This window comes from Watersipora subatra, chromosome 4, assembly GCF_963576615.1.
Source record: "Watersipora subatra chromosome 4, tzWatSuba1.1, whole genome shotgun sequence".
NCBI lineage: Eukaryota > Metazoa > Bryozoa > Gymnolaemata > Cheilostomatida > Watersiporidae > Watersipora > Watersipora subatra.
In genome coordinates, this window is record NC_088711.1 from 30,004,570 (window position 1) to 30,022,114 (window position 17,545).

General features: G+C 33.7%; 1 protein-coding gene across 1 annotated transcript; it reads left to right on the forward strand.

The window, feature by feature from the left end:
- The first annotated feature begins 6,546 nt into the window (after positions 1 to 6,546).
- Positions 6,547 to 14,103, forward strand: LOC137393412 (large ribosomal subunit protein uL24-like). Its single transcript, XM_068079960.1, has 4 exons — positions 6,547 to 6,644; positions 7,046 to 7,222; positions 10,181 to 10,321; positions 13,958 to 14,103. The coding sequence occupies exons 2-4, from the start codon at positions 7,055 to 7,057 to the stop codon at positions 14,072 to 14,074; spliced, it is 426 nt and encodes a 141-aa protein (XP_067936061.1). The 5' UTR covers positions 6,547 to 6,644; positions 7,046 to 7,054; the 3' UTR covers positions 14,075 to 14,103.
- Positions 14,104 to 17,545: the final 3,442 nt, after the last annotated feature.

Consider the following 17,545-nt stretch of genomic DNA (forward strand, 5'->3'; position numbering starts at 1 on the left):
CTACACTCTCTGACACACACTTCTTGTTTATTAATAATCTCTATAGGATATGCTACACTCTCTGACACACACTTCTTATTTATTAATAATCTCTATAGGATATGCTACAGCTCTCTGACATACACTTCTTATTTATTAATAATCTCTATAGGATATGCTACACTCTCTGACACACACTTCTTGTTTATTAATAATCTCTATAGGATATGCTACAGCTCTCTGACAAACACTTCTTATTTATTAATAATCTCTATAGGATATGCTACACTCTCTGACACACACTTCTTATTTATTAATAATCTCTATAGGATATGCTACAGCTCTCTGACATACACTTCTTATTTATTAATAATCTCTATAGGATATGCTACACTCTCTGACACACACTTCTTATTTATTAATAATCTCTATAGGATATGCTACAGCTCTCTGACACACACTTCTTATTTATTAATAATCTCTATAGGATATGCTACAGCTCTCTGACATACACTTCTTATTTATTAATAATCTCTATAGGATATGCTACACTCTCTGACACACACTTCTTATTTATTAATAATCTCTATAGGATATGCTACAGCTCTCTGACACACACTTCTTATTTATTAATAATCTCTATAGGATATGCTACAGCTCTCTGACACACACTTCTTATTTATTAATAATCTCTATAGGATATGCTACACTCTCTGACACACACTTCTTATTTATTAATAATCTCTATAGGATATGCTACAGCTCTCTGACACACACTTCTTATTTATTAATAATCTCTATAGGATATGCTACAGCTCTCTGACACACACTTCTTGTTTATTAATAATCTCTATAGGATATGCTACAGCTCTCTGACACACACTTCTTGTTTATTAATAATCTCTATAGGATATGCTACACTCTCTGACACACACTTCTTATTTATTAATAATCTCTATAGGATATGCTACAGCTCTCTGACACACACTTCTTGTTTATTAATAATCTCTATAGGATATGCTACACTCTCTGACACACACTTCTTATTTATTAATAATCTCTATAGGATATGCTACAGCTCTCTGACACACACTTCTTGTTTATTAATAATCTCTATAGGATATGCTACACTCTCTGACACACACTTCTTATTTATTAATAATCTCTATAGGATATGCTACACTCTCTGACACACACTTCTTGTTTATTAATAATCTCTATAGGATATGCTACACTCTCTGACACACACTTCTTATTTATTAATAATCTCTATAGGATATGCTACAGCTCTCTGACACACACTTCTTATTTATTAATAATCTCTATAGGATATGCTACAGCTCTCTGACACACACTTCTTATTTATTAATAATCTCTATAGGATATGCTACACTCTCTGACACACACTTCTTGTTTATTAATAATCTCTATAGGATATGCTACAGCTCTCTGACAAACACTTCTTATTTATTAATAATCTCTATAGGATATGCTACAGCTCTCTGACACACACTTCTTATTTATTAATAATCTCTATAGGATATGCTACAGCTCTCTGACACAAACTTCTTGTTTATTAATAATCTCTATAGGATATGCTACACTCTCTGACACACACTTCTTATTTATTAATAATCTCTATAGGATATGCTACAGCTCTCTGACGCACACTTCTTATTTATTAATAATCTCTATAGGATATGCTACAGCTCTCTGACACACACTTCTTATTTATTAATAATCTCTATAGGATATGCTACAGCTCTCTGACACACACTTCTTATTTATTAATAATCTCTATAGGATATGCTACAGCTCTCTGACACACACTTCTTATTTATTAATAATCTCTATAGGATATGCTACACTCTCTGACACACACTTCTTGTTTATTAATAATCTCTATAGGATATGCTACACTCTCTGACACACACTTCTTATTTATTAATAATCTCTATAGGATATGCTACAGCTCTCTGACATACACTTCTTATTTATTAATAATCTCTATAGGATATGCTACACTCTCTGACACACACTTCTTGTTTATTAATAATCTCTATAGGATATGCTACAGCTCTCTGACAAACACTTCTTATTTATTAATAATCTCTATAGGATATGCTACAGCTCTCTGACACACACTTCTTATTTATTAATAATCTCTATAGGATATGCTACAGCTCTCTGACACAAACTTCTTGTTTATTAATAATCTCTATAGGATATGCTACACTCTCTGACACACACTTCTTATTTATTAATAATCTCTATAGGATATGCTACAGCTCTCTGACGCACACTTCTTATTTATTAATAATCTCTATAGGATATGCTACAGCTCTCTGACACACACTTCTTATTTATTAATAATCTCTATAGGATATGCTACAGCTCTCTGACACACACTTCTTGTTTATTAATAATCTCTATAGGATATGCTACACTCTCTGACACACACTTCTTGTTTATTAATAATCTCTATAGGATATGCTACAGCTCTCTGACATACACTTCTTATTTATTAATAATCTCTATAGGATATGCTACACTCTCTGACACACACTTCTTGTTTATTAATAATCTCTATAGGATATGCTACAGCTCTCTGACATACACTTCTTATTTATTAATAATCTCTATAGGATATGCTACACTCTCTGACACACACTTCTTATTTATTAATAATCTCTATAGGATATGCTACAGCTCTCTGACATACACTTCTTATTTATTAATAATCTCTATAGGATATGCTACAGCTCTCTGACACACACTTCTTGTTTATTAATAATCTCTATAGGATATGCTACACTCTCTGACACACACTTCTTGTTTATTAATAATCTCTATAGGATATGCTACAGCTCTCTGACACACACTTCTTATTTATTAATAATCTCTATAGGATATGCTACAGCTCTCTGACACTCACTTCTTGTTTATTAATAATCTCTATAGGATATGCTACAGCTCTCTGACACACACTTCTTATTTATTAATAATCTCTATAGGATATGCTACAGCTCTCTGACAAACACTTCTTATTTATTAATAATCTCTATAGGATATGCTACAGCTCTCTGACAAACACTTCTTATTTATTAATAATCTCTATAGGATATGCTACAGCTCTCTGACATACACTTCTTATTTATTAATAATCTCTATAGGATATGCTACAGCTCTCTGACACACACTTCTTATTTATTAATAATCTCTATAGGATATGCTACAGCTCTCTGACATACACTCCTTATTTATTAATAATCTCCATAGGATATGCTACAGCTCTCTGACACACACTTCTTATTTATTAATAATCTCTATAGGATATGCTACAGCTCTCTGACGCACACTTCTTATTTATTAATAATCTCTATAGGATATGCTACAGCTCTCTGACACACACTTCTTATTTATTAATAATCTCTATAGGATATGCTACAGCTCTCTGACATACACTTCTTATTTATTAATAATCTCTATAGGATATGCTACAGCTCTCTGACACACACTTCTTATTTATTAATAATCTCTATAGGATATGCTACAGCTCTCTGACACACACTTCTTATTTATTAATAATCTCTATAGGATATGCTACAGCTCTCTGACATACACTTCTTATTTATTAATAATCTCTATAGGATATGCTACAGCTCTCTGACACACACTTCTTATTTATTAATAATCTCTATAGGATATGCTACAGCTCTCTGACACACACTTCTTATTTATTAATAATCTCTATAGGATATGCTACAGCTCTCTGACATACACTTCTTATTTATTAATAATCTCTATAGGATATGCTACAGCTCTCTGACACACACTTCTTATTTATTAATAATCTCTATAGGATATGCTACAGCTCTCTGACACACACTTCTTATTTATTAATAATCTCTATAGGATATGCTACAGCTCTCTGACACACACTTCTTATTTATTAATAATCTCTATAGGATATGCTACAGCTCTCTGACACACACTTCTTGTTTATTAATAATCTCTATAGGATATGCTACACTCTCTGACACACACTTCTTATTTATTAATAATCTCTATAGGATATGCTACAGCTCTCTGACACACACTTCTTATTTATTAATAATCTCTATAGGATATGCTACACTCTCTGACACACACTTCTTATTTATTAATAATCTCTATAGGATATGCTACAGCTCTCTGACACACACTTCTTATTTATTAATAATCTCTATAGGATATGCTACAGCTCTCTGACACACACTTCTTATTTATTAATAATCTCTATAGGATATGCTACAGCTCTCTGACACACACTTCTTGTTTATTAATAATCTCTATAGGATATGCTACACTCTCTGACACACACTTCTTATTTATTAATAATCTCTATAGGATATGCTACACTCTCTGACACACACTTCTTATTTATTAATAATCTCTATAGGATATGCTACAGCTCTCTGACACACACTTCTTATTTATTAATAATCTCTATAGGATATGCTACAGCTCTCTGACACACACTTCTTATTTATTAATAATCTCTATAGGATATGCTACAGCTCTCTGACACACACTTCTTATTTATTAATAATCTCTATAGGATATGCTACACTCTCTGACACACACTTCTTATTTATTAATAATCTCTATAGGATATGCTACACTCTCTGACACACACTTCTTATTTATTAATAATCTCTATAGGATATGCTACACTCTCTGACATACACTTCTTATTTATTAATAATCTCTATAGGATATGCTACACTCTCTGACACACACTTCTTGTTTATTAATAATCTCCATAGGATATGCTACAGCTCTCTGACGCACACTTCTTATTTATTAATAATCTCTATAGGATATGCTACAGCTCTCTGACATACACTTCTTATTTATTAATAATCTCTATAGGATATGCTACAGCTCTCTGACACACACTTCTTATTTATTAATAATCTCTATAGGATATGCTACAGCTCTCTGACGCACACTTCTTATTTATTAATAATCTCTATAGGATATGCTACAGCTCTCTGACACACACTTCTTATTTATTAATAATCTCTATAGGATATGCTACAGCTCTCTGACACACACTTCTTATTTATTAATAATCTCTATAGGATATGCTACAGCTCTCTGACGCACACTTCTTATTTATTAATAATCTCTATAGGATATGCTACAGCTTTCTGACGCACACTTCTTATTTATTAATAATCTCTATAGGATATGCTACAGCTCTCTGACACACACTTCTTGTTTATTAATAATCTCTATAGGATATGCTACAGCTCTCTGACGCACACTTCTTATTTATTAATAATCTCTATAGGATATGCTACAGCTCTCTGACGCACACTTCTTATTTATTAATAATCTCTATAGGATATGCTACAGCTCTCTGACACACACTTCTTATTTATTAATAATCTCTATAGGATATGCTACAGCTCTCTGACACACACTTCTTATTTATTAATAATCTCTATAGGATATGCTACAGCTCTCTGACGCACACTTCTTGTTTATTAATAATCTCTATAGGATATGCTACAGCTCTCTGACGCACACTTCTTATTTATTAATAATCTCTATAGGATATGCTACAGCTTTCTGACGCACACTTCTTATTTATTAATAATCTCTATAGGATATGCTACAGCTCTCTGACGCACACTTCTTGTTTATTAATAATCTCTATAGGATATGCTACACTCTCTGACATACACTTCTTGTTTATTAATAATCTCTATAGGATATGCTACACTCTCTGACACACACTTCTTGTTTATTAATAATTTCTATAGGATATGCTACACTCTCTGACACACACTTCTTATTTATTAATAATCTCTATAGGATATGCTACACTCTCTGACACACACTTCTTATTTATTAATAATCTCTATAGGATATGCTACACTCTCTGACACACACTTCTTATTTATTAATAATCTCTATAGGATATGCTACAGCTCTCTGACACAAACTTCTTATTTATTAATAATCTCTATAAGATATGCTACAGCTTTCTGACACACACTTCTTGTTTATTAATAATCTCTAATCTAACAATAATCGGTTATATAGGTTGAATGATTCATTCAACCTATATATCAAAGTCAAGCTGGCTAAAGATCTACATATTCATAGGCTAGAAGTTTTTGTTGTAGATGGCAATTGGCATGGTTTCAACAATAGGCAGACAACTTTATATGGGCTCTATATAATTTGCATTTTTCATAGATAAAATATAGATTTCATAGATTTTTCATATTTATTTTTTCAAGATAAAAATCTACATATTCATTCAGAATGAATATGTAGATTTTTATCTTGATTTTGATATATAGGTCGATTAAGATTGGAGATGGATAAAAGCACCCACAAGCTCATTGAGATTTAATGTCATACAATGTTGCTGGGTTTCTGTAAGGAGGGCCTAATCATGTAACTTAGTTCAAAATGGCGCTCAACTTGTAACACCAATAAACGACCTTGGCCATTTTACGGGTAGTATGTGTTGTTCAGTGTTGTTCACGGGTAGTTCAGTGGTTGTAACGTACTCTCACTCTTCCACTCAGGTATAAAAGAAACTGCAGCTAAACCGCCCACAATCCCTTGCAATGTAACTTCCTTTTCTAGGTTTTGTCTTAGGTGTAAGTATGTTACGAAAGTATATTTATTAATCCTTCTCGTTATTACATATGATGTTAGCATCTAAATGCGTTTACAGCTACTTATCTTAATGCTCTTACTGAAGTGAAGTTTTGCGAGCTTACAACCTCGAATTTCATTCCTCAATTGTTTTGTTGGACCTAAGATTTTTTAAACCTTGTTTCGTAGATAGGAGGCATTTGATTATATTAATAAACTAAATTTTTGAAGGATAGTCGACCCTTGCTGGTATGTTTGTACAATTCGTAACTACTACCTACTACTAATATTTCGAAAACGATATAGCGTTGGTCTCATTCCACATTCCAGTATTTGCTGCAAGCATTCTCAGTACATTGTCTGTATTTGCACAATAATAACCATGTATAATTTTATGTTGCAGAGAGGCGAGATGAAACTCAATAAATTGGTTTCTTCATCGAGACGGAAGCAGCGCAAGAGGCACTTCCAAGCCCCCTCTCATATTAGACGCAAGATTATGAGCTCTCCTTTATCTAAAGAAATGAAGGTGAAATACAACGTTCGCACCCTTCCCGTTCGAAAGGATGACGAAGTGCAAGTGAGTGGTTGCATTAGCTTTTAAAAGTTTGCTAGTTTAAATATTTTGTTTGTCAATTTTATGTTATTTTAGGTTTCGCCGTGTGCTGGCTCGTAGTGTAGAAAAAAACATAGTTTAACCCATTCGCAACTGACTAATTTCCAGGCAATTAGCACCAAACATTACTCATTTTTTTCAGAAAGTTGCCATAATTCAAATGACTACCACAAGAGACAGACTTGAGATAATTAACTCATTCAAATTTTACAAGAGCCAGCCAAGTCTCCTCTTTCAAATGATATTACATTCATATAGACAACTCGCATTCCTTTTATGTAAATCCGTGCCTCAAAGAAGGTAGTTTCAGTTAATTTCTAATTTTGAAAAAATTGTCATTTGCTGTAACAAAGTTAGATTTGCACCATAAAAATTGCAAAATATACAGTTTGACTGAAATTACTCATTTATTACATACAATACATAGTTATGAATATTATTTATACATATGCAGTTAGTCATGAACATGAAAATCACGAAACTCTAACTTAGAACTTTTTCTCACGAGTATGATCCTTGAAAAAAAGCATAGCAAATCTATATGCCAATATAACTCAAATAAAACGCCATGAAAATGTTTTAAACAATAAAAATATGTTCAATAACTCTGTTCTTGACTATTCAGACTTCATAGACAGCTCTAAGAATCAATATGATCCTATCGAAACTGAAAGATAACGTTAGTCCGACTACGACTGAAAGCATGAATAGTGCATTTTTATTAGAGCATAACGATTCAAATTGACAAAATTAAAAGTTAATAAATACTTAAAACCATTAAAAATAATATTTTAATTTGATTTATGTAGTTTTTCAATATCTTCCTACTTTTGAATATGCATATTTATGGAATTGAAGAAAAATTATCGCGAACAATAAAATTTCAACTCGGCACGATGATTTCCGGTTTTTTGTAGATATTGAGATGTGTGTCCTAATTTGGTTATAAATTTTGCCTGAAACGTCATAGAGGCATATTTTAAATTTTGTCTGATTGGGCCGAAATATTTCTTTCTAATCAAGAATATTCTTTTATAATTTGAAAATAACGATACGAGGAGTTGGTAAATTTCAAACGCGAGTTAACTCGCGTTGGGTGCGAATGAGTTAAAGGTTGACTTGCAACAAAATTCACATAACAGTTATTTGGTATCAAAAGATTCACCATGTCTTACTCTGCTGTGTTGTAGGTGCAAAATATGTGGAAATGTGACTACAAGCTCTTGAAAGCTCAAAACGAACCATTAATCGCCGCCATCACGAAACCGTCGTATATCACATTTGTAATCACATTTCCACATATTTTGCACCTACAACACAGCAGAGTAAACCATGGTGAATCTTTTGATACCAAATAACTGTAACGTAAATTTTGTTGCAAGTCAACCTTTAAAGAAGGTAGTTTCAGAAAATTTGTTATTAAAAAATGTAGTTTGCCGAAACCAAGTTAGACTTGCCCCATAGAAATTGCAAAATATACAAAGTTTGACTAAAGTTACTTATTTGTTACATACAATACACAGTTATGAACATTATTTATACATATACAGTTAGTAAATGAACATGAAAATCGCGAAACTCTAACTTCGAACTTTTACCGCAAGTATCATCCTTCAAACCAAAACATACCAAATCTACGTGCTAGTATAACTAAATTAAACTGTCATGAACATGTTTCAAATAATAAAAATATGTTCAATAACTCTGTTCTTGACTTGATTCTTACAATTGCCTGACTTCATAGGCAATTGTAAGAATCAATATGATCCTATCGAAATTGAATGATAACTTTAGCCTGACTACGACTGACAGCCTTTGAAAGTGCATTATGCGAGCATAACGATTTAAATTGTCATAATTAAAAGTTAATAAAAACTTGGAAACCTTAAAAATAATGTTTTGATTTATGCAGTATTTCATGTCTTCTTCTGAATCTGCATATTTACTTCTGGAGTTGAAAAAGAATTAATCGCGAATGATAAAATCTAAGTCACCTCTGTGATTTCCGGTTTAAGTAGATGTCGATATGGGTGTACTATTTTGGTTATAACTTTTGCCAGAGACATCGTTGAAGCATATTTGTATGTTTGCCTTCTCAGTCAGAATTTTTTCTTTTCACCTCATCAAAAATTTTCTTCTATGGTTTACAAATAACAATACAAGGAGTAGATAATTTTCAGAGGCGAGATAACTCGCGTTGGGTGCGTAGCAACGTTATAAATACGTGAGTTAATTGGTGTTGGGTGCGAATGAGTTGAAATGTTTCTCAAATATATTTAAAATGTGACATTAAATTTGTCCTTGGTGCTTACTTTATCTAACACAAAGCTATGAAAATTGTGTCGTGTTACATAAAATGTAATTAACTGTTATTTAATTCGTTTCTCATTTCCTACAGCTTTCGATAAGTTATTAATCCGTACGGCAGATGAATACATATAGCGATGAAACAAATTTACATATAGCAATGAAACATGAGTAAGCAATAAATTAATAAATACGCAGTCAATATGAAGAGATTATTACTGGCTGCGCTGGTCAGGTATATTGAAGCGTAGGCATGGCTATGGTGTTTTCTTATTTCAATCTTTAATATTATCATTTTCACAGAGGGAATTGTAATGCTTTTTGAAACATCAAATGTTGTAGATTGAAAATTACTTGTAGCATAGGATAAAATATTTGCTCAATCATCACATTATGTCCCGGAAATGGAGTGTTGAACAATGATAAGTACTAGGTTTTTAGTTAGTTTGTAGTCGTAGGACATATCACAAACTAAGACACAAAACTGTCATTTTCAAAGATCCTGGTCAGTTTGTCAAATCTGTTCTAAAAAGTCGAGACTGTTATGAGTATTTGTTCAAACTAAGCATGTCATACATTCAACGTACATCCTGAGGGTCACCTTTCCAAATGTAGGTTGTTAGAGGACACTACAAGGGACAGCAAGTGGGAAAAGTTGTGCAGTGTTATAGGAAAAAGTTTGTGGTTTATATCGAGCGCATCCAGAGAGAGAAAGCTAATGGTGCAACAGTTTACGTTGGCATCCATCCCTCCAAGGTATGAAAGTACATGGAGCAAATCTACATGCAACTTAAGTTGACCATTTTTATCAATGCCTTTTAATCCATGTTACATAGTTCAGCACATAATGAATTATCTTTTATAGTTTTGAGTGGTCACAAAACAATTTTTAGCTAGAAAAATAAGTAGTGTTGAGTAATTATTTATCTTTCGTGTATCTATATATATATATATATTTCTCACAGTATGTGTGTCATGTGTCTGCATTCCGACTATAGCTATTAAAATCTTGGAATAAACAATCCGCACAGAAAACGATTCGATCTCGGACCCTCCAATTCGCAAGTCTGACGCCGTACCAATAAGGCCACAGAGATTGATTTCTCAAAGTATGCCTGTCTGTCACTTCGGCCTATAGTGCATGCCGATTATTTTACCGATGCGGCTCCGCGTTACGATGTTCCTGTTAGGAAATATTTTCGTAAGGTTCGATTACAATATCTCAGATCAAAGCCAATTCTTCTTACGGGGACTATTATACTGTCTCCGTATTGTTGTATTTAATAATACGGAGACATATTTTACTTCTATGCAAGAGTTGGTATTATTGATTCTACATATTTTGGATTTTCATTCTGTGTTCTCAATTGGTCTTGAGTGTATCATTACCGCATCATATTTTATTGTAATTGTAGCAAAACCAACTTGATTACTTGCTAATTATTTCAAATTTACTTCCAAGCCTTCTTATAGTCGTTTCGCGCAGGTCAAATAATTTGAAAAAAATAAAACACTTTCCTCATATGAAGTTTAAAAGTTCTTTGACCAAGTTTAAAAACCTTAGCAGTTGTTTTCATTTTTTCTATTAATTTATTTCAATTACACAAAACACTTCTTATGATATGTAGTTTTAAAGTTAGAATGGCAAATGTTGTTATATGTTAAATACAAATCAATTTTCTGACCAAAAACTCTATATTATATCGGGCAACGCCGGGTAGCACAGCTAGTTCTACATAATAGTAAATATAATACTAATATAGTATGTACCATATATGCTACATCAAGTATTAGAAAATGCCTAAATTTTACGTTCACTTAGCTCTCTCAAATATTCAATAGCAGTTTTGGGAGTATTATAGCATTTTTTATAAGTAATTTTAGTATAAAATAGGATTTTATTAAAAATGCTATCTTTGCTAAGTAAATAGCAAGGTGATAGCTGAGACATTGTTACTTAAAAAAATTCCCTCATTAAGTGTTAATAAGGCCAAGTATGCATTTTCCAAAATTGATTACAAGACAAAAAACTTGTGCTACTTTTACTTGAAGGTTGACTTGCAACAGAATTCACATTACAGTTATTTGATATGAAAAGATTCACCATGTCCTACTCTGTTGTGTTGTAGGTTCAAAATATGTGGAAATGTGATTACAAGCTCTTAAAGGTCAAAAACGAACAGTTAATTGCAGCCACGTGAGACCGCCGTAGTTTGGATTCTCTTTCCAAAACGGCTCAAATGTGACGTAGCTGTGTTAGATGGTTTCTGTTTACACTTTCATGCAACCTTATTCGTCGAAATATTTCCCCAACATACCTCACGCATTCAATAAAACCATGTCTATTGCTCTTACGCATCTGTTTTATCGTCATTTTAATGCTGTCGCTTTTAGCAGTGATATCTTATAACTTACTGTAAAAATTCATTTAATTTTTTAGCCTTAGCTTGAAGGAGTACATATCATTGTCTGATAATCATGACGAGCCTGTTGGTCACTTGTGATAATCGAAAAGTGCTGCAGAAATTATTTGCCAAGTATTGGGTCGCATGATCAGATTCTGACTTGCCGATTAGACCAGGCCGAAACAAAACTGTAAAGTAGCGAGCATCTATATTCGATACGGGGTCTTCGGTAAAACCCGAAGTGTTTGTCATAGACTAGTGCTACGATAAGTTTTATATTGCCCTTTTAATTCACGGGAGAACATCGGGTGACAAGACGATAACCGAATTTCATGACTACGTCAGAGAAATAAAGAGATTCCAATCTACGGTGGCTTTTCGTTTTTGAGCTTTTAAGAGCTTGTAATCACATTTCCACATATGTGGCACCTACAACACAACAGAGTAAGACATGGTGAATCTTTTGATACTGAATAACTGTAATGTGAATTTTGTTGCAAGTCAACCTTTAAGAGTGGTGTCTTTATATAACAGTTTATAACATTATTTATGAACAGGAGTCTGGTTAAATGGCGAATGCGAATGGTTAAATTATTTTTCGTATACAGTCATACATCTACCTGGGAGCTTAACAGAACACTGCGCTTATCTAACAAAACTATTTCTTTTATTTTCAGTATGAACTTTTTCTAAACACTTTACATATACTTATATAGGGCTTACATATAAATCTATTTACAACATTATATATCATTTACCATTATTCCATTTCTATTACTTTGTATACAACTTTACATTCCGCATATACTTTCCATTCACAACATTCCTAACACTTTTCTATACTTACACTTCTAAAATAGAACTTTTTTACCTTTATATATCTATTTATATTACACTACCAAATACAACTGTAATATCAACAATTAAACCAATTACTCGTATACAGACGGTTCCCAACCTACGAACGCGTTACGTTCCGAACGATTGTTCGTAAGGTAAATTTGTTCGTAAGTTGCTTCAGTGCTATATTTTGTATTATAATTTATGTTTAAGGCCTATATAAGTATTTTGAAGGTTTATATAAGTATGTTTAAGGCTTGTATAATTAACCTGTATTGGTTTGTACTGAAAAAAAAATTTAATAAAATGGAAATAATACTTTGGTGGACGCCGGGCCATGACACTGCATTTCTTATTTATTGTCCTTTTTATTATGTTGTTTTAATCGTTATGCTATCACTTATTGTTGTTGTCTTATTTTTTGTATGTGTTGTCCGTTTATTATATCGTTGTTTCACTCGTTATGCTATTGTTATATCTGATATACCGTCATAACACCATCACTTATCGTCACTTAGATTGTTGCCATACCAACGCGCTAGCGGTCCTATTCATTCACCTTGTTAGCCGGTGTTCTTACCGCTTGCCGTTAGCCGGAACGGTTGATATTATTGTATATAAATGAGTGCGCGCATTTAGTTGAGCAGAGCAAATAGCCGTATGCTCCTCGGCTGGTGAAATTTCCTTCGCTAATTAAAAGCTGAATGAAACTACATGCACTCTCTTATCTTTATTTATTAGTAGAGATCTTGCCAAGTGAAGGCCGGCAAATCTCTTTACAATACGTATGTAAAGTTCAAACAAATAATTCGAAAGTTAATCGAGTCACGAACAACGTACATGCGTTCGTATGTACTGTTGTTCGTAACTCGAATGTTCGTAAGTAGGGAATCGTCTGTACCTGGTTTCAACCCAATTTTACCTCCAAAATAAATTGTTAGTTGCACCTTTTTGGAGTCGTGCTCCCTCAATTTTGTTTTATATCATCTCGAACAACTCTCATTTACTCAATACTCCGTCAATTCCTGCTGATAACTACTGCTTTCAACAACCAGCAGTACCCTTTCTTTTTTCCATTGTCACTTTGGTCTTGGGCTGTATGATAGGTGAATTTCTAGTTTATTAGTATATGTATGTTTATCTGTAGGTAGTTATTGTGAAGCCAAAACTGGATAAAGACAGAAAACGAATCTTGGAGAGAAGGAAACGTGTCAAAGATGCTGAGAAGGGAGCAAAGTATGATGAGAGTAAAATGGAAACATAACTCTTGCTAATAAAAATGTGCAAAACCAATCACACACTTCTCTTGTCTTAATATCATTACTAATCCTTCCGCAAGCAACTTTTCATAATGTGCTAAAGTGTAGCATCACATTGCAACTCAATAATCTGCTCTTCAAACTATTGCTGTTACCAGATTTCTCTAGCGATGTTTGAGCGTTGATATCAAATGGATGTGAAATCCAGCTGTACTTGCTAATGTCTCAATATATATAACAGTAGCCTTCAAACTCCTGCTCAACATTGATGGGTAATTTAATGACTTTCAAATCCATTAACACTGCTATATGATGACTGCTACTGTAACAGTGCAATCATCATCAGCTCTCTAAATCGCTTGATATTAGACACAATTGGTGCTTCTCGTAGTGTAGAAGACCACTATCTTGATTTGGTTCTTTCATTTGCTACAAAACCCTTCCACTCTTAACATGTAGGCGTATTACTGTGTATTTTGAAGGTTTATATAAGTATGTTTCAGTATAAGGTGTTTCAGTATACACTGAAACACCAACTCTGAGTTGATCCTTCATTTTTGAAAAAGCAATCAACCATGTCGCAAATGTCTGGCGGTAAGCAAAAGATTACAACACAAAATTCTTCGGATAAATCACTTGCACCTCGAAACTTCTCATCTCGTACTTCTCATCTCGGGGCTGGGCACATCTGTAATTACCCTATAAGTAGTAAGCTACCTAATATCTTGTGACATAGTATGCGTATATGCATGAGGCAATAGAATCATTTGACAAAGGAATTTGTTCAATCTTGGCAGTATCTGATCCACAGACCATATCAAGCGCTGCTGGCATCAATAAGTCCTCGCAAAGTGTAGGTTTATTTTGCTTCACAGCTCTCTGTGTTGCAAAATGTCCTTACAGTGCCTCGCTTTCCATGTTCCCAAACCGAGTTGTTGAACTCGGGTTGCTGTTCAAAGATCTCGGCTGGGTTTTTGATGAACTCGAGTTTTTATAAATGTAGTGTAACTGGTGTTACGGTAGCATAACTGTAGATATAGTTTCATTAACAATGGTACAGCCATTGAACTCAATCCCCTGGAATGGCAAAGGTCATTCAGGAGTACGAAAATCCGGCCGACGTCATGTTCAGTTAGCGTTTGAGTTAATTTCATTGTGTTCATGCGAGAAAGAAATCTAATTTCAGATTTAACAGCTATGGAAGATCACGAATACACTGCTAAATCAAAGAAACAAACTACTGAGATTACTACTAATAATTTATATAAGAGACAATGGTGTTGGTGCACAGTGCTATTCCATGAACTGCAAAAATCGCAGGAATGGACTTTCAAAGAAAAGGGCATGACATTTCACAAAAGAGTCACTTCTACTACTAGTGCTATTGCTAAAGTTTATGAGTACTACTGGTTGTGCTACTGTCAGGGTTTGAAACGATAGATGACCAATAAGTCAAAAGATATAATAAATTGTGAGATCACGGAACACCGCAACTGCTGCAAAACATTGCACTAAGCACTGCGATACAACAAGAGTATACAGCTCCCCATGGGGGCTGTATACAGCTCCTCATGGGGCTGTGTATCATTGGATACATCAACAAGCAAACATGAAAATCTAGGGCAATTGCTAAGCTGCTAGAAATATCAAGCATGGGAGTTGTCCAACTATCACAGCTAATACAATGTGAATATATGGGACATCAGTCGGATTGAGAGTTGTCTGATCATTATAATGAAAAGCTCATGAATGAAAAACAGCACAGAATTGCCACTAAATCATGATTATTATTGACCAATACCACCTAATCTGAAAGAGACAAACTGGCTACAACAGTTACTCATGGCTATTCAGTATAGCAAACAACTCTACAGAGTGTCAAGCACAAGGAGAGGTATATCACCAATATTACAGGAGCCAGCTAGATTTATGACTTGTTGGAGCGAAGTAGCAGTCAGCATACACCAGATCAGCAACCAGTCATCAGCAAGACAATTATTTACAGCACTTTATTTAGTATATTTAGATATAGCTTATAACATCATTTTGGTCTAGAAAATGTTGTATTGTATAGCAGTAGAAAAATATAGCATAATTTTTTATTAACTAAGATATTGTATTTTATGCAATAATATTGATAAAATGGCTGTGAAAAGAATGGCATAAAATGATAACATGTTTCTTGCTTCATATAAATTAGCCAACTAGTAGTGTTTTAGAATGAGGATTACTGCAAAATTAATTTCACAATGCTACTTCTTCTAGTTTTTGAGTTATGGCCAGTTTTGTACAATTCATTGACGGACTTGGAATATTTTTTGCTTAATGTCATGGGATTCCAAGAACAGTAAGGAATTTTAGCTCACAGCAAAGAATCTGAAACAGAAATTATGCAAAAAACGATGCAAAAACCACAAGCACAACACAACCAACCAATGAACTTTGGCAATGACTCAAGGACAAGTATAAGAGAGAGGCAAAATCAACGAGAAGGCAGTGAAAATCCGGCAGCGAGCCAGGCAGCAGAAGAGAGCAAACAGCGAGTCAGTCAGCAAAGCGGAGGCGCAAGCAAGGAGCCGAGACAGGAGAAGACTAACAGAAGCCCAAGATAGCCAAGGAGCCGGCAGCAAACGGCTTGCCGAGAAAGTACACAACAGATACGATTCACCCAAAGAGGTGGCAAGCCAGTAAGCTATAAAGCCCTGAGAAGAGAGTTTATCTAGCCCCCTGACAGCAACAAGAGCTACCGCTGCACGTCTAATAGATACATACTCATTGAACCTAGTAAGGCCATAACAAATAGGGCTAAGTATACAAGCATATTGTTATAACAGAATATGACAGAATAATTGTTATTTTGACCTTTGAAGGAAAATAGAGTTCACACACTCTTAGAAACAAACCACTGGCGTGTTATTGTTGATTATAAAATAATTACCTGCAGACAGTTGCCTACAAGAGATAGTAGGCCTCATAATCTCAATAATACTTGATACTTGGGCTCATCATTACAACACAGCGCCTTACAGTCAAAACAATCTGCAAGGAAAACTATAGTAGCGCCCATCTCCATTGATTGAGTTGCTATTTCAATTTTGCTTTATTGCAACAGTCTGATTTTTTGTGGCGCAAAAGTGCCACCTTGTCTGCGGTCAAAATTTGTCTTGGGAAAAATTAAACTCAAGGTCCAGAGGTTAACCATTACAGATAGAACCATTGTAGTATTTCACTCAAAGGAAACGCACAAAAACAATACATTTTATATTACTATTTAAGTATCAATTAATCATTATAACAATTATTATAACAAACAAACAAAACTATTCATATATTAATTAATACTTCAATTTTAAAAATTTATTAAATAAATAAAAAATTTCTCCTTTGACACTACTGCTAGTTGGTTCTATTACACTAGTCACTGTGTGAGTGAGAGTCGATCAGTGTGTCTACTGAGTGTACAGGTTTGACTGTAT

Excerpts from the sequence above, each read along its gene's own strand:
- LOC137393412 (XM_068079960.1), top strand. The coding sequence starts at position 7,055 with ATGAAACTCAATAAATTGGTTTCTTCATCGAGACGGAAGCAGCGCAAG. Across the intron at positions 7,223-10,180 it reads GAAAGGATGACGAAGTGCAA|GTTGTTAGAGGACACTACAA; the intron begins GTGAGTGGTTGC and ends TTCCAAATGTAG. Across the intron at positions 10,322-13,957 it reads TTGGCATCCATCCCTCCAAG|GTAGTTATTGTGAAGCCAAA; the intron begins GTATGAAAGTAC and ends GTTTATCTGTAG.